Source organism: Sminthopsis crassicaudata, chromosome 2 (genome assembly GCF_048593235.1).
Source record: "Sminthopsis crassicaudata isolate SCR6 chromosome 2, ASM4859323v1, whole genome shotgun sequence".
Lineage (NCBI taxonomy): Eukaryota > Metazoa > Chordata > Mammalia > Dasyuromorphia > Dasyuridae > Sminthopsis > Sminthopsis crassicaudata.
In genome coordinates, this window is record NC_133618.1 from 674,320,240 (window position 1) to 674,343,233 (window position 22,994).

Here is a 22,994-nt window from a genome sequence, read left to right on the forward strand (position 1 = left end):
GCTTTATTTGCTGCTTCCAGATTAAATTGCTGAAAGACACAAGATGACAGATTGGCTAAACTCTTCTTGGGCTGATAAAATATATATATTTTTTAAAAATATTATTAAAGCCTTTTATTTACAAAGCATATGCATGTGTAATTTTTCAACATTGACTCTTTCAAAACCTTTTGTTCCAAAATTTCCCCTCCTTCCCCCCGCCCCTCCCTCCCCTCGCTGGCAAATTATCCAGTACATGTTAAATATGTTGAAATACATGTTAAATCCAATATATGTATACATATTTATACAGTTATCTTGCTGCACAAGAAAAATTAGATTAAGAAGGAAGGAAAAAAAAAACTGAGAAAGAAAACAAAATGCAAGCAAATAACAGAGTGCGAGAATGCTATGTTGTGGTTCACACTCAGTTCCCATGGTCCTCTCTCTCTGGGTGTAGATGGCTCTCTTCATCATTGAACAAATGGCACTGGTTTGAATCATCTCATTGTTGAAGAGAGCCAGGTCCATCAGAATTGATCGTTGTATAGTCTTGTTGCCGTGTACAATGATCTTGTGGTTCTGCTCATTTAACTTGGCATCAGTTCATGTAAGTCTCTCCAGGCTTTTCTGAAATCATCCTGCTGGTCATTTCTTACAGAACAATAATATTCCATAACACTCATATACCACAATTTATTCAGCCATTTCCCAACTGATGGGCATCCACTCAGTTTCCAGTTTCTAGGCACTACAAAAAGAGCTGCCACAAACATTTTTGCACATGTGGATCCCGTTCCCTCCTTTAACATCTCTTTGGGATATAATCCCAGTAGAAACATTGCTGGATCAAAGGGTATGCACAGTTTGATAACTTTTTGAGCATAGTTCCAAACTGCTCTCCAGAATGGTTGGATCACTTCACAATTCCACCAACAATATATCGGTGTCCTAGTTTTCCCACATCCCCTCCAACATTGGTCATTATTAGTTCCTGTCATTTTAGACAATCTAAGAGATGTGTAGTGATATCTCACAGTTGTCTTAGTTTGCATTTCTCAGATAAATAGTGATTTGGAGCACCTTTTCATATGAATGGAAATACTTTCAATTTCTTCATTTGAAAATTGCCTGTTCATATCCTTTGACCATTTATCAATTGGAGAATGGCTTGAACTATTATAAATTTGAGTCAGTTCTCTATATTTTAGAAATGAACTCTTTAGGGCTGGTAAAATATCAACAGAATTATCATCATCATGAAAAAGAGGAAAAGAACATGTGCCTTCTGTAATATTTAGCCATTATTTGTTTGTTTTCTTAATTCCTTAGAATTTTCTCTTTAAATACAATGAATTGCCCAGTTGAGATATCAGGATTGTTAGAGAGGTAATATCTGAGTAGGAAAAAAGCATACAAAAAAAAAGAAGCAAAGAATGAGTGTAATTAGTAAGTTGGACATATTTTCCAGGATTCATTTCGTCTGTGGTATCTTGAAAGTAGTAGTGATAGGAGCTGCAACTGTGATGTCAGGGGTGTATCAGATTTGTGGATGAGGGAGCTCCTCTACTGAAGCAGGTGGACACTACCTCTGTCTCTTATAATTCTGGAGAGACCCAGAATTGGGAGGGAAGTGACTTGCCCAGGATCACACACCTGATATGTGCCAAGAAGTGAGTCTTGAGCACCTGGATCTTGTTGGTCTGCACCTGTTGCCTCTCAAAAAAAAAAAAAAAAAATTAGCGCTATTTGAGGGAAGTAAAATTATGTGGTCTATTTGACATGGTTATAAGCGTGTACAATTGAATCATTTCAAATTGTCATTGGAGTTCATTGTTACTTACCATTTGCCTCAGTTATTCCAGCAGGAGATTACACATATGCCAAGGTGGGAGGAAAGTGTGTCTGGCCGAGGGTGGGGTGATGTCTACTCAGGCAGGTGATAGGTCAGCCCTAGGCCTTCCTCCTTAAAGAGAGGATTTTCACTCTTACTCTCTGCCACCAGAGGGACAGAGGGCACTCTGAGTTGGACACCTGGTGAAGTTGCTATGAACTTGGTGTCTCTTGTCTTGGGGATAGGGGAGGGAGGTGATGCTTTAATGTAGTATGTTATTTTCTTCTGACTTGATATTTTCTCTCATCAAATCCTCAAGTATATTTGCTATTTTCAGAATTTGTCTTTTTTAGTAATTTTTTCTTGTCTCTATATCTTGGCATTTTGGTACATTAGATCTTAACTTATGAAATTTAGAACACATAGACTATCACCCACAAGAAGCCGTTCTGACCTTTGCCCTCTTTAATTCTAATGCGTTGCCTCTATTAATTATTTCCTATTTATCCTGTATATAGCTTGCCTGGATACAGATTGGTTTTGTATGTTGTTTCTCCCATTAGATTGGGAACTCCTTGAGGACAGAGGTTCTCTTTGGAACCTCTTTTTTTTTTTTTTTTTTTTTTTTTTTTTTTTTTAATATCATCAATGCTTAGCACAATGCCTGACAAGGTAGGGGCTTATTATTTTTTTGATTGACATAGAAAGTTTTTGATGTTCCTTAAAAATTCTCTTTAATTGTATTCATGAGTAAAAACCTTGGGGTTCAGTCTTTTTAGACACTTGTACCTGTTATAACTTTCGGGGGGATGTGAGAAAACTAATGATCCAGAGAAAATGTTAATTAATATAACATTCAAACTACATTGACTATACATTTATGTGTAAGCTGACTTCGTACTGTCTTAAAAAAAAAAAAAACTTTTAGTGTATGGGCAGTTTCGTGTATGTCTTTAGTCAACTTGATATTGTTACTGTATATTTATGTGTATATATATTTACACAAACACACACACACAATTTGTGTTACCCAGACATATACTACACTCACATTCTGTCTGTTTCTGTGTCTTTCTCTCTCTACACACACACACACACACACACACACACACATGTGTATACACATAACATACATTTTAAGAGCCAGAATACTAAAATATAAATAGGTAATAGTCAACATTTATATAGTTCTTACTGTATATATCAAGCACTATGGTAACTGCTTTGCCATTATTACTCATTTGATATCTTCATAACTATGTTATGTTATGTTACTATTTTACAGATGAGGAAACCAAAGCTAACAGGTTAACTGATTTGTCTCATGTTATACAGCTAGAAAGTACATGAGGCTGAATTTTAAATCAAGCCTTTCTGCTTTCAGGCTCAATGCTGTATCTACTGTAAAATATCATAAACACCTCCTTGTTTTCCTAGAGATAAGGTTTACTACTTCTGATAACTCTGCCTAAAAGTATATATTCCACTGAACATTTTTTTAAACTTGTTTTTATTACAGCATTTTAAAAACAGCATTTCTCTGGGTGGTGTATGTCTCATCTGAAAAACACCTGGCACCACAAATAGTTTTTATATCTGTGCTGAGTCTTCAATAAACCATCTGTGAGGGACCCATATATGTTTTGGTTTTTCATTCTTTCCTGATTATTTAATTGTCAAAGCTTTTGGAAGAACTCGGTATGTAGTTTCCCAGTTAAACTAAGGGGAAAATGAATCTCTAGAAGTCATTTTGCCCTCCTTAAGGTTTCATTGACATTGGCAGCAAAAGTAGGAGCCTCTTTTAAAGTTTTCCTTTAAGGCTACAATGGTGGGCCAGGTTTGCTGTGAATAATGGGCTGGTTTTGCTGTAGGAAAGAGATGGGACTAGATCCGTAACTTGCAGAAGTCACTAACTTGGCTCAATAGTCTTTAGGATTGAGTTTTTAGTTTCTAGTGTTTGTGGACTAGAGTGAGACTTGGATGTAGACTTTTGAAAGATTGTTTTTTTTTTTTTTTTTTTTTTTTAGGTTAAATTCTAATCTGTCTTAAAATCTTTCTTTTCTTTTTTTTCTTTTTTTTTTAATGTCTCTTAACAGTTCACACCCCCTTCTTTCATGAAACAATTTCATGGTGATCTCTTCAGATCAGATCTTTTGCCAAAGAACTTTTGGGAGGAGGAAGTTTACTGTTTACTTGATGAATATTCTAGTATTCTTTTTTTTTTTTTTTTTAATTATTATTTAAAAAAGCAAACAATAAGAAAAACAGAAAAATGGAAAATACAAAACAAAAGAGAACACTGCCATATGCCCAGTAGAACATCAGGGAGGATTCAAAATATATAACAAATTATCAGATCAAGAAAGTATATATATATTAGTAGAAGAAATTATATTGATGAATGTCTGTTTTTTCTTTGTTCTCTGCACTTTATTTACTTTATTCTTTTCTCCCCTTTCATTCGTCCACCACCCCCAAGCAAACTATTGTTAAGAAAATATATATTTATTTATACATATGTAAATATACATTCTTCTCCCCCCCCCCCCCCCAAAATATCTGCTGTCTGCTTTAATTCTGTTCCTGTCTTATTACTTAACCTCCCCCCATCCATGGACTCCTCCCATATAGTCTTCTCACAACTTTGCTTTTCCATCCATCCATCATTGGATCATCCCTCTCTTCCTTCCTCCCTCTTTATTTCTTTATAGATTTTGGAGGGTGCTATAACCCTTCATGGTATATATGTAGTGTTGTCTATTAAACTCATTCCTAATGTGAGTAGGTTTTGAGAACTATGAGCCTTCCTCCCTATTTAATGCTTTTATATCTATTTTTCCTTTACACCTCATTTATATGGCATAGTTAAACATTTTTATCTTAACTGCCCCTCTTTCTTTTAAGATTCTGTGAATCTTAGACCCATAGTATACATTTCTTATATTAAAAAAAAAAAAAGCCATAAACTATTTGTCCATGTTGAGTTCCTGGAAATTAATCTTTGATATTGGCTCTTAAATGTTAAATTTTCTATTGAGTTCAGATTTGGTTGATAGAAAATCCTGAAAATCTGCAAGTTTGTTAAATGTCCACTTTTTTCATTCAATATTATGGATAATTTTGCTGGATATGATATTTTTGGTGGCAGTCCTAGTTCTTTTAATTGTTGTAGATATGATAGCAGGATCTGTTGTTTTTTATTGTAGCTATTGATAAGTCCTGTACAATTGTTTCTTGCAAATTTTTCTCTTTGATCTGGGGGTTTCAAAATTTGGCAATAATATTCCTGTGTGTTTTCCCAAAGTATCTTGTTGAGGTGATGATGGGTGGATTTTTTTTTTTTTTTTTTTTTTTTTAATTTCTACTTTCCCCTCTTGTTCTATCACTCCAGGACAATTTTCTTGGATTATTTCCTGCATTATTGTGTCAAGGTTTTTTGGCTTTTTTTTTTTTTTTTTTTTTAGTCACAACTTTTAGGTAGTCCAATTATTCTTATATTTGCTCTTCTTGATCTTTTCTCCAGATCTGTTTTCTTTTGTTTCACATTCTGTTCTATTTTCTCATTCTTTATATAATCTGGCTTTTTTCTCCCCTTGTGTCTCATAGCTTCACTGATTTCCCATTGCCCAATTCTAATTTTTAAAGAATTATTTTCATCTTTGAGACTCTATCTCCTTTTCTAGTTGGTTAACTTTTTCATAATCCTTTTTTTTTTTTTTTTTTTTTTTTTGATGGTTTTCATTTCATTTATTTATTTATTTTGGTTTTTCCTCACTGTCTCTCATTTGATCTTTAAATTCTTTTTTTGAGTTTTTAGAAATTCTCTCTAGGCAGTGAGCCACTTCACATTACTCTTTGGGGTAGAACTTTTTTTTTTTTTTACTTAAGTGTCTTCCTCTGAAGAATCCCCATCTTCCCTGTTCCTATAGTAAGTTTCTGTGATGGTTTCTTTCTTTGCTGGTTTATTTATTTATTTTTTTAATAAGAAGTATTAGTATAAGCACTTGTAATGGTGGGGTGGGGAGATGGTGCCTCAAGCTTCCCTTTAGCTCTCCCTTCTTACCAGAAACCCCAAGCCTAGAGCTTCCCCCTCTATCAAGTGCCCATAGCTAGCAGCATCTCTGCTTCTTTTTCCCCCACACACTCCAGATGTGCTGGTTCCTTCTTTCCTAGGGCCTCTGCTCTGTAGCACAGCTGGGCCTGGTGTTCCTAATCAGGCCAGATTGCCTCAGTCTCTGGGGACTCTGATTCTACAGTCTGTCTGAGAGGTGAAAGTTTCTGAGTTTCCTGCTGAATCTCCAGCCACACCTAGCTCACCCCAACGCTCTCCATTTAGTGTTTCTGCTGTCTTCCCAGAATCCTTCTATTCCAGTAGTAGTATTTACAGACGCAATGGATACCATTTCTAATGACAATCAGAAGATAAAAATGAGTCAACCTAACAGTAACTGTTTATTAAGGCATTTCTTTTTGCAAGTCCTAGGTGAGGTGTTTGGATTATAAATATGTGAAAATGAAAAACTTCCTTGGCCTTTAGGATCTTGACATTGCCCTTTTGGCTTTTTGTTTAGATGATTAAGAAGGTTCAGATCCAACACTAAATAATGAGCTGTGTGACCCTGGATGAATCACTTTATCCTCTATGTCTCCATTTTCTCATGTGTAAAATGAGCTGGAGAAGGAAATGGCAAACTCAAGCCAATAGTTCCGCCAAGAATCCTCTAAATGGGGCCACAAAGAGTTGGGCACAACTGAAAACCATGAAACATATCAAAAAATAAATAAATAAAGGGCATTAAAAACCCTTTCTGACTTTGTGGTCCTGTACTCATGGACCTCTGATGATGATGGGCACCTCAGGGAGAAATGGAAGGACCTGAACTTAATTTTTCTCTAACATTGATCATACTTGATTTAGAGGAATAGGAACATGCATTTCTCCTTTTAAATTTTAACATGATAAATAATCCAAATAAGTTTCTTACTATGAGAATTTAACTTCACAATCTAGTAAATTAAGTTTTTGCTCAAAAGACAGCAAGGTTGTTGTGATATATACAGTTAATGAAAATACCAGTCATTACTCTTTGGATATGGATTTTGGAAGAAACTTCTGTGTTTTAAAGACATTTTTCCATTTTCCTTTGCCCCCCTCAAATATCTACTTGAATATTGATGGCCTTTTGTTTTTTGTTGTTCAGTAGTTTTCAGTTATGTCCAACTCTTGGTGAAATCATTTGGGTTTTCTTGCTAAGGATGCTAGAGTGGTTTGCTTGCCACTTCCGTTCTCTAGCCCATTTTGCAGTTGAGGAAATTGAGACCAACACAATTAAGTGGCTTGGCCAAGGCCACACAAGCCAGTAAGTGTCTAAGACCAAATTTGAACTCAGGAAGATATCTTCTTGATTCCAGGCCTGGTGCTCTATCTAATGCAGCCTCCGGCTACTCCCTGTTTTAGTAAATTTAATGAAATCAGGATTTGTTATCACTAGTAATTAATGATATTCATTTCTAATGTCTTATTAGGAGGCGTTCTCATTGGGGGGGTGTTGGAATCTTTTCCTTTTTTCTTTCTTCAAAAGCATATTTCTGATCAAGTGCTGTTTGTGTATTTGAGAATTTTGCTATATTGACCTGAATAGTTTTTCCCATGAAGATAAATTAGTACTTATAACTTATAACTAATTTGTCAAAAGGAAAAATATAAAAATACATTGAAAAACTGATGGATTGCTCTATTTTTATACAAGTCAGATCTGGGAGTGATGGGCTATTATTTCAGATTGCTATGTTGAGAACAATTTGATGAGTGACATATATGGAAATGAGAACTAAGAAGTATCTATTATGTATTTGACATAGTCGATTTTGATTAAGAAATCTGAAGAGATCTTGCTTTTTATTCTTTTCAAAACAGATGTTTTAAAATAGTGTTGTATGATTATTACATTGAATTAGCTAGCATAGTTTATTTCTCTTGGAATTTGACAGGAATTAAAACTAGGAGTCTTTCATAATTGTGGTTTTTAGTTGCTTTTGACTATGGAATATGAATATCTTTAATAATGAGTATTCAAAAAGGGTCATTTTAATGTATTTTCATTCCAGTAACAGATGGGGATGAGTTTAACTTATAAAGTCTTTTCTTGCTATTGGACTATATGAAAAATGAAAATTAGAAGTGAATTTATAGTAAGTACTCTGCTTTAGTGTGTGCAAGTTCTTATGCTATTTTTCAAGGATTCTTAAAAAAATAAGACTTTTTTAAAAAACATTTTAGAAGTCTTAAAAAATTTTTTTTTTTTAATTTAAGAAAAATCCTTTTTAAAAAAATCCCTCTGAATATGCCTTGGTAAATTAAACTTAAGGCAATAGCTAGTTTTATTTGAATTATAGCTGAGTAGGAACAGCATACATGAAAAAGGACAACTGGATTTTAACAGGGAAAAGGAGTGGTTGAATAGATGAAGAGCTAAGCTGTGGAGAAAAGGCAGCCCAGGGACATAGCCACATCTGATTCTATCTACTATCTGCTAACCATGCGAAAGGATATTCTGAAAACATTACCACTTAAAACTAACTTTTCTTTTCAAGGGTTCCTGAAATTGTGCCCGCTGCCTCCAGGCCTACCTTGACCCCACAGCAATAAAGCATGCTGTGATGTCACAGCTACCATAGAACTCCAGTGTAAGGTTGAGCTGGCCCACGTGGGCTCAGGTAAGTCCTAGATTTTTTTTACCATTTGGCATTCTTTTCAAAGTTCGTTACCTTGACAATTTTAATGCCATAAAGGAAAATAAAAGAACCCACAAAACTTTGAAAATTGTGCCATATATGGGGGAAAAAATGTGTTACTTTAAAACACCTGTGAGCCAGCTCCATATTCTACGGAGTTCCATAGTAGCTGTGGTCTGAGTGGAGTCTTCTATCAGTGTGACTTTTGACCTCAACAGGATCAACATTACTGGGAAATAAGGCCTAGCTTATAGACCAGTTAAGCACACAGTGCTTTTTTTAGTATCTGTGCTTAAAGGTCTACATGTTAAGTGGGGGAAATTTTGTAGTTTCCAATAATTGAGCTTTTAATATATCCTTATTTTTACTCTTTTTTTTCCCCCCTCAATTCTGTAAATGTGGAAAAATTTCTCTAGTTAATATTGGCTAATAATGTTGCTTGGTTTCACATATTTAAATTCAGAAAGTTGTCATTCAAGCTTCAGGCTTCTTTTATATGACTTTTTTATTTCGTGCCTGAGAATTCAAATTGCTTTTAATTGTTTTTTCTCCCCACTTATTCTTCCAGTATTCTTGGGAGGTAGATAGGGAAAGTATATGTAATAGAAATTTCAATATCTGTTAAAATTTCAAAATGTGCAAGTTTTTCAAGAAGAAATGTTTCAGATGTTCTTGGATTGAATTTAAGGTTTGTGACCTAGAAAACATATATGGGCCACTTTGATTCTCTCTTACCAATGTCTTTTGAGTAACTTTTTGCCATTTGAAAGTAGACCTAGAAATATCTAGACTTGTCTATATATACTTATCTTATACTTCAGTGACCTCATTGGAAGTGGCCTTCTAGTACAGAAATTGAAAATAGTATTGGTATTTGAGGGAGAATTTGCAAGACCATTTTTATATTCAGTACAATTTTTTTTTCCTTAGCGAACAGCTAGGCTAACATAATGAAATAAAGTATTTTTTTAAAGTCTTTAAAGTTTTTCAAACTCTTAATATGCAAAAACACAAAATATGCATAAACTTTCTGCATTGGTTTTAATAGGATTTGACTTTGATGACTGTAGGCTGAATTTCAATAATTTGTTTATTATCTTAATGTATCGTCTTAGATAACATTAAAATAGGTAACTGGTAATGTAAAAAATAGTTTTTTCGGGCCTTGGAATTTATTTTTGTGGCTTTGGAATTTGTTTTTGTGGCTTTGTATATTGTATATGTTATATCTCTTTTATTCTAAAAGTTATAAAATCATTGATATGTCTAAAGACCTGTTTTTAGCTTTTCTATTCTGTTCTATCTTCTCATTTTTTGCCTCTTGCACATTTCATATTATCTCTAATGGACAAGGTCCTCCATCATACTGGTGTGTAGCCTTGGTGAGAGCCACAGAGGCTGTACTTGATTCTTTTACTATTGTTTTTACTCCCTGGCTTCTGTACTATTAAAATAAACAAATAGCTTGTTTGCTACTGGTAAAGCAGGGTGGTAATTGTAACTGTGTAAGCCAGAGTCCCAAAACCATAGTTCTCATCCCTGATGTCATGCTCATGAGGCTTCTTTGAGTTTTTTTTGGTGGTCATATTTCATTTCATGTGTTTTGTGGTATGGCCATGATGTTCATCAGTCTGTGAAATAAGGTCATAGATGTAAATGCCAAAATGAGATTCTCCTAAGTTATTGAAAGCTTTAAAGGTATTTCTTAAGACTTGATCGATAGTGATCAGCAACAAAAACAACTCCTCTAACAAACCAAAAACACCTTAGAAGAATATCTGTCAACACAGCAAAGGGGATGATAAGAGAGACCAGTTTTTTGACTTTCTTTCCTGGGTTGTCTGGTGGCATTTTTACAACTCTGAGTAAACAATAGTCATACCTTGTGTGTAGTTTTTATTGGGGGTTGAGGGTGGGAATTTGTAAGATCTTTGAGTTTTCCTGTTGTTTCCTGAAGTGTGTTTAATATTTCCTAAATAGTTAAGAAGTCTGTTAAGTCTAATGAATTTAAAATGGAGTATAATCTAGATATAATATAGTAAAACTGTTAATTTGGAATTAATCATAAATAATCAATATCAGCTGGAGTTTGATTTTTCATCCTGGAAAAAGGAACATAGCTTTTCATTTCTAAGCACTAAATGGTATTGAAGAATTGGTGGTAGTGGTGATTTTTTTTTTTTTTTTTTTTTTTGGTGGGGTGGGGGAGGGTGGCAGCAGTGATAGTTGTGTAATATTTAGACTACTTCAAATTCAATAAAGATTTTAAGCACCCATCTAAGATACCATACAGTGATAAAACTTGGGATTATTCAGATAAAATAGCCTGCACCCTCAAAGACCTGTTATAAAGCACTCTTTTAAAAAACAAACAAAAATCCCCTCAATACTGGCACCGAGTTACAAACTAACAATTTGATAATTAAATTTTCAACAATTTCTTTCTTTTTTATTTCTCCCTGAGGCAATTGGGGTTAAATGACTTGCCCAAGGTCACACAGCTAGAAAGTGTCGGGTCTGAGACCAGATTTGGACTCAGGACTTTCTGACTTCAGGGCTGGTGCTCTATCCACTATGCCACCTAGCTGCCTCACAAATTGCTTAAGCAAGTTTAGGAGTACTTCTGGAGTTTTTCAGGGACTTGAAAGTAATAAAACTGAGATTTAGAAAATTAGCTAAAATTTTCCACTAAAAGCATATATTTCTACTTGTTCTGTTTGAGGGGTTCTTAACCTGAAGTCTGAGAACTTAAAAATATTTTGATAACTGTATTTCACTGTAACTGGTTTCTGTTGTAATTCCAAATACTTATTTTATGCACTTTAAAACATAGTTCTGAGGAGTTACAGACATCACCAGACTGGCAGAGAAGTCAATGTTCCGAAAAAAGGTTAAGAATCTCTGTGTCTATGCTTTCTTCCTGAATTTCAATAATATTATTAGGAGACCATAGTCTTTGGAGCAGAAGTGGACTTTAGAGATAATCAAATATGTACAGGGAATATTTACTAAAATAACTTTTTAGGAAAGCCTTCAGTTTTAGAATCATTTATTATAGTTTTTGGTGGGGGTCTTAACTTTTGTTATCCTGAACCCCTTGTGGATTGCTTCTCAGAAGCATGTTTTTAAAAATGCAGAATGTAAATGCATAGAATGACAAAGGAAACTATGTTAAATTTAATAGAAATGGAAAATGGGGAGGGGGGAAGTATGTTTATAGACCTAGGTCAAGAACTCATAATTTAAAGACACAGTCATATTGACAATCTTCTGAGAAGATGGCATACTTGTAGAGCATACTGGATTTTGAGTGAGGAAGACCTCAATTCTGATTGTGCCTCTTAAAACAACTTGGCTGAATGGCTGGGGCAGGTCATTTTTTTTTTTTATATTTATATATGTATAAAACACAAAAACACAAATCTATAAGTGTTATATAAGAGTTAGTTATCATTGCATTAAGTACATGAAAATTGGGACAGGGCACTGATGTTGTGTGAAAGTAAAACAAAACAAAATAACCCACATTATGTTGAGTCCCTCATAGAAAGAGCCCCATGTGAAATTCACTAGTGTTTGACATTTTGCAGTATTTAAAACATATACCCACACAGGGCAAAGCCTAAGCAAAAGCATTATATTGGCTTTTCTAGCATTTGGTTAAGGAGTTAGGAAAAATTGTTGCTATATGTCCTAGTAAACAATCTTGAATTAATATATTTATAGTTGTTCATTACAGCTATTTTCCTGGATACATTTAAAGAGTGATGCAGTTAGCATGATGACTGATGCAGAGTTGGCATTTAATGAACATCTGTTGATTTTGAATTAGCCATGTTGGGGGGTGGAGAAGAGCAACTCTTCCCCTTCCCAAAATTAAAAACATATGCTAAAGTCTGCCATCAGAGTTGATCAGTTCTTTCTCTGGGATGAAATAATGTTTTTCACCATTCATCAGATGGAATTGACTCGATTGATCACCAAGGTTTTCGTAGTTGATCATAATTATGATCTTGCTGTTTCTGTGTACAATGTTTTCCTAGTTGTTTATTTCATTTTGTATTCACATAAGTTTTCTCAGATTTTTCTGAAACCATCCTCTTTGTAATTTATTTTTAGCACATTAATATACCATCACAGTTATATACAATGAATGGGCATCTCTTCAGTGTCTAGTTCTTTGTTACCATGACTATTCTTTCATCTCTTAGAAATAGTGTTATTGTTGGGTCAGTGTTTATGCAGAGTTTTATAGCTTTCTAGGCATATTTCCAAATTGTTCTCTAGAATGGTTGGATCAGTTCATAATTCCATCAACATTGCATTAATGCCCCTATTTTTCCACATCTCCTTCAACATTTGTCATTTTCTTTTTCTATTATGTTAGCAAATTTGATAGATGCGAGTTGTTTTAATTTGTTTCTGGAACATTTTTTGGTAGTCACATAAAATATTGATAACTGATTTCTTCTGAAACTGTTTATATCCTTTGATTATTAATCAATTGGGGAATAGATCTTGTGTTTATAGATTCGACTCAGTTCTCCATATATTTAAGAAATGAGGACTTTATTAGAGAATCTTGTAAAATTTATTCCTTAGGTTTTTCGTTTTCTTTTTAATTTTGTCTGTGTTTGTTTTGTTTGTATAAAAATATTAATTTTATATAATTGGCATTATCCATTTTTCTGTGAATCTTTCTATTTTTGTTTGGTTCTAAAATCTTCCCTTATCCACAAATTCGTCAGGTAAATTTTTCCATGCTCGCTTAATTAACCTTTAAAATATCTAAATCATTTATCCATTTTTACTTTATTGATACATAATATTGCTCAACTGATTATTGATAACATTATTAATTACAAAGCTCAATTGAAGTAATTAGATTAGAGAAGATTCAGAAGGACATGATGATAAAAGAGCTGTGTTCAAGTGTTTATAGGTCTGTCATGTAACAGAGGACTCCTGGCTCATTCTGTTTGACCTCACAGAAAAGAGCTAGTAATAGTAGCTAAATAAAAATGATGGAGAGGCCATTTTCCTCATCAGGGAAAAATGTACTGAGATCTGTTCCAAATTGAATGGACTCCATGGAGCTCCCTTCTTGGTTTATGTAGTATATGGATTAAACTAGATAGTTGCTGAGTTGCGTGATTTTATGTTTCTACCTAGTACTTTGTAGACCTTAGTTAATGTCATTTTATGACAATTCGAAGTTAACCTACAACTTTGTATAGTGAATGGTGAGTGTTTTTGTCTTGTATATAACAACATTGATTCTGATATTCATGCCAGGTGGATGCTAGGAGACTTTGAAGCTATGCTCCCAGAACTTCTTTACCATTTACTCTCCCTTCTCCAATTGTAATAGATTTGAGTGAGGCTTTTTGGTTTTTATTTTCACTTTGGAAATAATGTAGAAAACTAGTAATTTTTCATTGCCAATCTTTTTCTCATTGGCATCTGAAGGGAAAAAAAAAATCATAATACTTGTCTCAGACAAACCCCACCTCCCCCAAATCCCAATCCAAACAAAAACAACTTCAGAACACCATTGAAGCCAGTGAAGCCAGTGTTTGTTTTCACACAACTTTAAAAGTGAAGTGTAAAGGCAGTGAGAGCATTTTTTTTTTTAAGCCTGAAGCAAAACTTCCCGATCAATGAATTGGACCAATGGTTTCATTGGTTACTTGGCCAAACCAGACTCAGATCTTTACTCTAGAAGCCTAGTAGTGTTGGTCCCCGCACCAGCGGTCCTGCTGTAGCAGCCACTGTGACTGTGGTAGGCCCTGTGCTAACCCTGCAACTATACAAGTTGGCAAAATACAATACCTATTTTGAGAAGTTCCCATTCTTCTTAGATGTGTCAAAATCTTACTCAAGCTTAGAGTCAATCCTAAATGGGTAAGGTAAGTATGCAACCAAGAAAGCTTAATTTTATAGGTTACTCCCCTTTTTTATTTTTATCTCTATTTGTTTTTTGCTCTTTATAAATATAACTGAAGGCTTAAACTAGAGTTCCGATAGGACAGGGGGCAAAACTTAGCATTGAAATAATTGATACAACTTCAGGCCTTGTTAGAAATATATAATTAATCATGTTTCTCTTTTGTTGTCTTTTAGGAGTTGTGGAGGGTGATTTAGCTGCTATAGAAGCATATAAGTCCTCGGGTGGAGATATTGCTCGACAGCTTACTGCTGATGAAGTCCGCTTACTGAATCGCCCGTCTGCCTTTGATGTGGGGTACACTCTGGTACATCTGGCAATACGTTTTCAGAGGCAGGATATGCTAGCAATATTGCTGACAGAGGTACGTAGGAACTTTGATATGTGGGGTACATCATAATCTTCAAAGAATTGAAGTTAGAAATGATCCAGAGAGAAAGCTATAGGTAAAGGTTGTTGCAAGTAGGTGACACTCTGTGTTCATAACAAATGAAGTCAGGGCTGGATCTTCTTGGATGAGACATATGATCTGAATCAAAAATATGGATCAGAATCACCTCTTATGTTGCTAGGGAGGGAAAGCTAACAGAATTATAGCCTGATCACTGCAGTGGAATCCGTGAAATGTAAAAGACACAAGGAAGGAAAGGTATTGAGATATAGGGTGCTAGAGAACCTTGGGAGAGTCTTAAAAGATGGTCCAGTTCTGGCTTGTCATTTCTTGTCAACAAGCATTAATTAAGCACTTAGTATGTACATTGCGCCATGCTACAAAGCCAGAAATTGTGTCTATCCTCAAGGAGCTCAGCCTGGTAGAAAGACAACATGAAAAGAAGAGGATACATATGGGACAAGTTAGAAGTGATTTCAGAATGAAGGGGCTAGCCTGAAGAGCACTTGGGCAAGGCTTCCTATGTAAGGTGGGAGTTTATCTGAGACTTGCATGAAGCCAGGGAAGCCTGAAAGTGGAGATTGTGGGGTTGAGGGACATGCAAGGATGGGGAGCAGCCAGGAGTTGGGAGAGGGAAGACCTTGTGTGAGGTTGAGCAAGAACCTCTCAGGTTGATTTGTAGAGTAGCTGCTAAAGGGGAGTATAAAGCACAAGAAGACAGTTCAGGGAGAAACAAGCTTTAAAAGCCAAACCGGGGCACGGGGGGGAAAGGGGGGTTGGGGTCCTGAAGGTGATGGGAAACCACTAGAGTTTATTGAGGGGGGGGACAGGGGAAGTGACCTGATTAGACTTACACTTTAGTGGTAATTGGAGTGGAGAGACGTGAAGCAGACAGACCCAGCATCAGCTCTTGAAACAAGTGAAGTGTGATGATGGGGTGGGCCCCAGTAGGGATGGTGTTCAAAGGAGGCGGGGGGGAGGGAGTATTGCATCAGCACAGAAGAAATCCACAGGCCTTGGCAACAGCTTGGATCTGGGCAGTGAGGAGGCCTGAGGGCTTGAGCAGAAGGTGGTGTCCTTGCTAGCAATAGGACAGCATGGGAGGTGAGGAATGATTATCTTGGTTTTGGACTGATTGAGTTGAAATTGGTTAGTGGGACATCCGGTTTGAAATGTCCTCTAGGCGGCGAGATGCAAGAGTGAAGGTGAGGATTGGACAGATATTTCCAAGAATCATCAGCTCTGTAGAGAGGGTAATTGAATCTCTAGGAGCTGATGAGATCATCAAGTGAAGTGTCTCACTGAAGAGAAGGCCCAGGGCAGACCCTTGAGGTTCACCTGCAGTTATAGGAATGAGATAGACCTGGGAGGAGAACTAGAGGGAGAGTAGAGTAGTAAGCCCTGAGTCGTGTCCTACAGAAGACAAAAACTGAGAAAAGGGGCTTTCATGGGTTGGTGTCTGTAAGGTGCTTATTCTGCCAGAGAGGTTCTCATTACTTAACTACTAATGTGGATGTTCTTGAGCACAGTTTGAGGCACAATTAGATTACATTTTGTCATCAGCTTCTTGGAGCATGTCTGCAGTACTCTTCCTCTTCCCTTTGTTGCTGTGGTTGCACATGTGCTTAGCAAGCAGTGGAACCATGCCCTGGAGCACGTGTCATTTCTTTCCCTGTTGAAGTGCCTGTTGTGGGCAGCTTTGGATGTACGCCAGGAGACTTAAGGAAGAGCTAGAAGGAATCAAGAGGTCATCTCATCTAATCTCATTTTATACCTGGAAAATTTGAGCCGTAGCCCAGAGACATAAATGTTTTGTTTAAGGTCCCAGAAACTGTAAATGGCAGGTATGGGATTTGAAACTTTGACAGCACATTTTCCCACCATATTATGATGCCCTTGACCTTATTCTTATTGTCACTGAGAAGAAGCTTGGCCTCTGAATTTTTGCGTTCTTCTGTAAACATGGGTACAATTTATATTCTCTACCTCAGAGGGTTGTCTTTGAGGGAAGACTTTTTGCTGAGGCAATTGGGATCAAGTGACTTTGCCTGGGGTCACACAGCTAGGAAGTGTTAAGTGTCAGAGACCAGATTTGGATTTAGGTCCTCCTGATTTCAGGACTGGTACTCTGTCTACTGCGCCACCTAGCTGCCTGAGGGAAGATATTTCTTAATTTCAGAGTGCTCAATTAATGTGAAGTTATTGTTTTAAGAGGCTGAAGAAGCACACAATATTTGTGTGTGGGGGGGTGTGTGTATTTGTTTTTTAAACACCAATATCTCCAAGAATTAAAGCTGAGGATCACCACAAGGACAGTAGGGAGTCTAAATAACCAATTAGAAGCATTAAGTTCTTATGGTGTGTCAGGCACTGTACTAAGCACTGAGGATACAAAAATAAGCAAAAGACCATGTTCTCAAGCTTACAGTTAGGAGGGAAGACTTTTATTGTTTTTTATGTGTTGTTCAGTCATGTCTGACTCTAAAAATACTGGAGTGGTTGGCCATTTCCTTCTCCAGCTCATTTTACAGATGAAGAAATTGAGGCAGACAGGGTGAAATGACTTACCTAGATCCCATAGCTAGTAAGTGATTGAGGCTAGACATGAACTCATGAAGATGAGTGATTCCATGCCCAGTGCTCTATCCCTTGTGCCACCTAGTGACTAGGGAGAATACACACAAACATAAATAGGCAAAGCAAGTGATATACAGAATAACTAGGAAATAATTAATAGAGGGAAGACACTGACATTGAAGGGTTGGAGAAGATGGAATTTTAGGGAGTCTAGGAAGCAGAAATTAATAGGGAGAATTCCAGGCCTGGGGCACAGCCAGAGAAAATATCCAAGGCTGAGAAGTGGAGGGTCTTGTTCCTGGGCTCATTGAATTGAAGATAGTGTCATTTGGTCAGATCAGGCTCAGTCCTTTGTAAACAGGGAATGACACAGGACAAGCTGCACAGAAAGCTATCATCAGAAACATGGGTAGTTCTCCCTAACCCCCTTCCCCCAAATAAGATGGGCTCATACTGTAGTGAAGGTTAACTGAGGATCTTGGAGTAGTTGTCCTAGCTGCTAGTTCCTTCCTTTGGGGCATTACACGCCTCTTGTTGTCTCTGATAGAATGTGACTTCCTTGAAGGCAAGGGATTCTTTTTGCTTTACTGCTTGGCCCAGGGTCTGGTAGTAAGTGTTTAATAATTGCTTGGTGACTGACTGAGCAAGCTCTCCCATTGAGAGCTCTCCAAACTCTGTTGGAGCATTGTACATCCTATTGCAGAAAGATCTGAGGGTCAAAAAGACCCTGCAACGGCCTGCTTGCAGTTTACATTCCGTTGGACAGTGTCCAGCAGTTTTTTCACAAGTTGTGCTTCACAAGGAGATAAGCTAGGACGGGGTCCACAGAGCTGCTGGTACTAGTCAAGGATAAGGAAGAGGAGGCTGACATTTGTGTGGCATTTTGTGATCACTCTCTTACGTGATCCTCATAGCATCCCCAGAAGGGTCAGAGGAAGAGAGGGAGAAGGCATGTTTCTATAGCAGGTCATCATAGAATTTGTGTAGTGCCTACCATAGGCCAGGCACTCTGTAGGTATCCTCAGTTTGGATCTTCACATCTCTGGGAGGTGGAGGGGCACCATTGTGCCCATTTTATAATTGAGGAAGCTGAAGTAGGCAAGAGTTAAGGAACATGCCCAGGGTCACACAGTCAGTGTCCAAGGTCCTGACTCCAGGCCCAGCATGCTTTCTGTGCCAGCTGTCCCTCAAGACCATTAAAAAGAGAGTCTTAGAAATCCACAAGAAATTGCGCGTGTTTTGGAGACACATTATTTAATAAGACAAAAGTAGCATGCTGGGCCTAGAGGCAGGGAGACAAGACTTGAAATCTTGCCTCAGACATTTCCCTAGCTGGGTCACCCTAGAGTCCCCTGGACTATAGCTCCATGTTGGATTTTGTGAGTTGGGTATTACTTCTCTGATGCAATTCATACGGATCCCCTTCAGACCTCCTAAGAGTGACAAGCAGCACAGCTGCAGCCTGGCCTTTGGCTCTGGGCGGGCGTTTCCCCAACTCAGAAGGAGAAGAAAACTTCCATTCAGCCTGAGGTGCTTTGGAGAAAATCTACCCCCAATTCACAATAAAGCATGAATATAGGACTTGAGTAGAGGAAGAAAATAGCTGACTCATCAGTAGAGTAAGAAATCCCATGTATTTATTTATTTGTTCGTTTTTGAGGCTTGATGTCTGTGGTTTCAGAGTGGGAAGGCCCTCCACTAATAGTGAAGGAAGCTCATCTCTGATGTACACTTTTAGTTGTCAAAGCTTCCAAGGGCTTTTTTGGCTCTCTGGTTGCCCACATGGGCCTATCTAAGGAGCAAGGTCTTCCCGACTCCAGTCCTAATTCATAGCCAGTCCAAAATGTCAGTAATGTTGGGCAAGCTCCACCATAATTTGACCAAGGTTCTAAGTAGAACATGTTGTTTACTCTTCTGAGATTAATGCAGAGAGTCCCAAATATAGCCAGACTAGAAAACAGGGAAGCGTCCATCCTAAGGAGAGGCTCACCTGCTCCTGAATTCCAAGAGGGCTCCACAGGCTGGTGATTTGCTGGCATTCTTTCTGAGAACAATGTGATGGGCCCCTGGTGGCCTACAAAGAGCTAGCCTGCCTTGTTGGGCAGGAGCTATCACTGAAAAACTTTGTTCTTTAATTAACAAAGTTTTAAATAAACTTTGGTTTGCTCATATGTAAAATAAAGAGACTTTGGACAAAAGGATCTCCATGTGCCCTCTCAGGACACCTTTCTATTACCTTCTCAGAGGCAGAAAGTAGCCAGCATCAGCCTCTGACAGCCAGGCCCTCTTCTCGCATAAGATAAATCCTTCTTTCTACCTGTTAGATGAAGATCTCTGAAAGAATTGCTGAAATCCTATTGATCTAGAACTCTTATATGAAATATGTCACCAGTGAGAAACGTACCCATTCTCTCTGGCTATTTCACGGGTTTGGGGCCGACTGAGGGAACCCCATCTTTGTGAAAATGTGTCTCTTTGTTTACCCTTCTTGTGGTTCTTGAGACCTTGCATCTCCTGGTTCCTTTTCCCTTTGAAACCAGCAGCCCCAGGAATTGCCTTGAGAGCCCAGAGCACGGAGCACTGCTGCAGGGCTTTTAGCATCCCCTCTCTGTTGCCAGAGAGAGAACTCCTGATCTCCCTCCCCACAGACTGGACAGTGGCGGAGGAGAGAGGAAGAGCAAAGCTTTTCCACCCCTGGTAGTCCAAACACTTGGATTTCATATGTGCAGAGGGTGGGAACTGGGGGAAAGAAAGCAGCTGAGAGAGAGCCCCAAACCAGCAGTCTGGAAATGGCTAGTGGTGAGATCTGTATATACTCGCCAGTTGTCTGACACCCCCCCCCCCCCCCCCAGCAGTCACATCCCGGCTGCCTGCCTCAGTTTCCTCAACGTAAAATGAGGACAGCTGGTGACACAGTGGACAGAGTGCTGAGCCTGAATCTGGCCTTAAACCTCAATCTGTGATTTGTCTCTTCACTTGTGAAATGGGAATAATAGTAGCACCTGCCTCTCAGGATGGTGGGAAAAATCGAATGAGATTGTATTGTAACTCTCAGCACAATGGCTGGCATATGTAATAGGGGCTACATAAATACATGTTGCTGATGTGTGACATAAGATAAAGGACTTTCAAAACTGTCTCCCTTTTAAGGTATCTCAGCATGCAGCAAAGTGCATTCCAGCGATGGTGTGTCCTGAGCTCACAGAGCAAATCCGGCGTGAGATTGCTGCCTCTCTCCATCAACGAAAGGGGGATTTTGCTTGCTATTTTCTAACAGATCTTGTTACATTCACATTACCTGCAGGTAACTATGAAACCGGAACCTTTCTCTTATATTATTTATCTAATTGCACTGTGCTGACAATGAAGAGTATCTTTCAAAGAACATTTTCTGGATTATTGCCTTTCTATGGGGGAAGGGGTAGAAAAAGTAAGCCACTGTTCTAACCTTTATCCGTTTTACATTTGTAATTTTCTGTGCTTGTTTGGTTTATGTAAATAATAAGCCTTTCACTATGGGGTGGGGTTGGTATTGTTGGTTTGTTTTGATTAGATTTTGTTTTTACACAGCCTGCTTTTTACTCTTAGCATAAGACATTTTCATGTGTGGTAGCCTGTCTTCCATATTTCTCCATAGAAATAATGAGTTTTAAGGTTGGAGTCATCCATTTTAATTGACTCGTTTTGTAGATGATACCTTTGAGGCTTCCCGTGGACCTCATGAAAACAAACTTTGATAGTATAGTAATAATAGATAATAATAGTAAAGGGAAGTTTTTATTTCCCTCCTTCTCTTCTTCTGTTTGACCTCACCTCATGGTTCTGCTTTTTATCAGCTGTTTTCTACACCAGCTTCATTTGGAAATTATTGATTGTTTTATTCAGATCAAGATTTGTTTATCCTAAATGTAACAAAATATCTTAGATCCTGATTAGGATATTATACCATTACTTGAGTAGACAATAGGAGGAGAATCCTTCTGTTAGCATTAAAGTAGCTGAGCAAACCAAAAATAAGAGTGTTTCTAAAAATTGCTTTCCCCTTTTCATATGTCACACTCTGGCTCCACCTGTGTTAGTGAAGTAGCTCATTTTTTAGAGCAGTCACACTTTACATTGTCCCCAAGTTCTTTTTTCTTTTCTTTTCTTTTCTTTTTTTTTTTTTTTTTCCCCAATTGTCATTGAAGTCATCACCAAAGTCCATCATTTCTTTAAAGTAAAGGTTCCTTCTGAGGATTTAAATTTGTTGGACAGTTTGTCATAGTTGAAAAGACCAGAGTTTGCAAAGGGTTAAAGGGGAAAGACAAATTCATTCTTGAACATTGGAATGACAATTGTCATTGAATCACCCTTGCAAAATAATAAATAATTCTTTCCCCAAAGAAATGTGGGAATTATTTAGTTGCTCCTCCAGGTTAAAAAAAAAAAAAAAGAAAAAAAAAGTAGTAGTTTTAGGTTAAAACTAATAATTTATGTAAACTTAATTTGAAAAAGACTTCGGTATATTCTTGTATAACTTAGGTCCTAACAATAAGAATTTATATGAACAACAACACAATGATTAGATTTTCATTTTGTGTTAAGGGTACTAGTTCATTGTGACTTTAAGAAGGGTTGGAATCTGAATTAGGAGAAGTCTTGCAGAGGATGCAGTATTATGGATAGTTGACTGCATATGAGAAAGTGGATTTTGGTTATAAGTATTAGTGATCTTGTGATATAGTATTGGATTTAGGTACTGAATTTGACCTTTAAGGAGTGAAAATAAGAAAGAGATGTGAAACATTTAAATGAAGACTAGAAAGGAAATCCTCTGTGATAGAATTAAATATAGGCAAGTGATGAGTTTTTATTCAGCATTTTAAAATGGTATTTTGATAGCTTACGAAATATAACTATATGTTTTTGCTATTGAAAAGCTATCTTGTAACATTGAGTTGAAATGATATGTTAATGGAATTTGACACCATTATCAAGTAGATTCTTTTTTATAGTATGTACGTTTCCATTTCCACATCTCCCTTCCCTTTTTGTTTCTCATTCTTCCAGATATTGAAGACTTGCCTCCTTCAGTACAAGAAAAATTATTTGATGAAGTTCTTGATAGGGATGTTCAGAAAGGTAAGCAGTGAGGTAATTGTTGTTGTTCATCCTTTGTTTTTGAAGACCACCAGTGACATCACCAGTGAAAATAGTTAGCTTTAATTATATTGTGTAACCTGTTGCTTTGTTGATAATTGTTAAAGGTCAGTGGAATAAATTTTGTATGACACAGATTTTTAGGGACTGAGCATATACCTTTTATGTTTTTGATCACTTAATAAAAACTTTCACTTTTCAGTTTTTATAACCCTGTGATAGTTGTTTGGCGTCTGTATGTTTATGAGAATTATAAAGTACTGTATCACAGTTCTTGCTAAAATAAAGGAGAAAGCAAGCAAATTGGTAAAATAACCATTTTTGAAATTTGACTTGATTATCTTCTAGGCCCCAACTGTTAAGTCTTAGTATCATGCTTATACAAAATTTTG

General features: G+C 37.0%; 1 protein-coding gene across 4 annotated transcripts in view; it reads left to right on the top strand.

Annotated features, from left to right (window-relative positions):
- ZRANB1 (zinc finger RANBP2-type containing 1) overlaps positions 1-22,994 on the top strand; it is a 77,651-nt gene that overhangs the window by 39,273 nt on the left and 15,384 nt on the right. For all 4 annotated transcript variants that reach the window (XM_074297129.1, XM_074297128.1, XM_074297131.1 and 1 more), the window contains 3 exons: positions 14,672-14,859; positions 20,614-20,767; positions 22,513-22,584. In XM_074297129.1, coding sequence (XP_074153230.1) covers positions 14,672-14,859; positions 20,614-20,767; positions 22,513-22,584 — 414 coding nt within the window. The remainder of the gene's footprint in view (positions 1-14,671; positions 14,860-20,613; positions 20,768-22,512; positions 22,585-22,994) is intronic.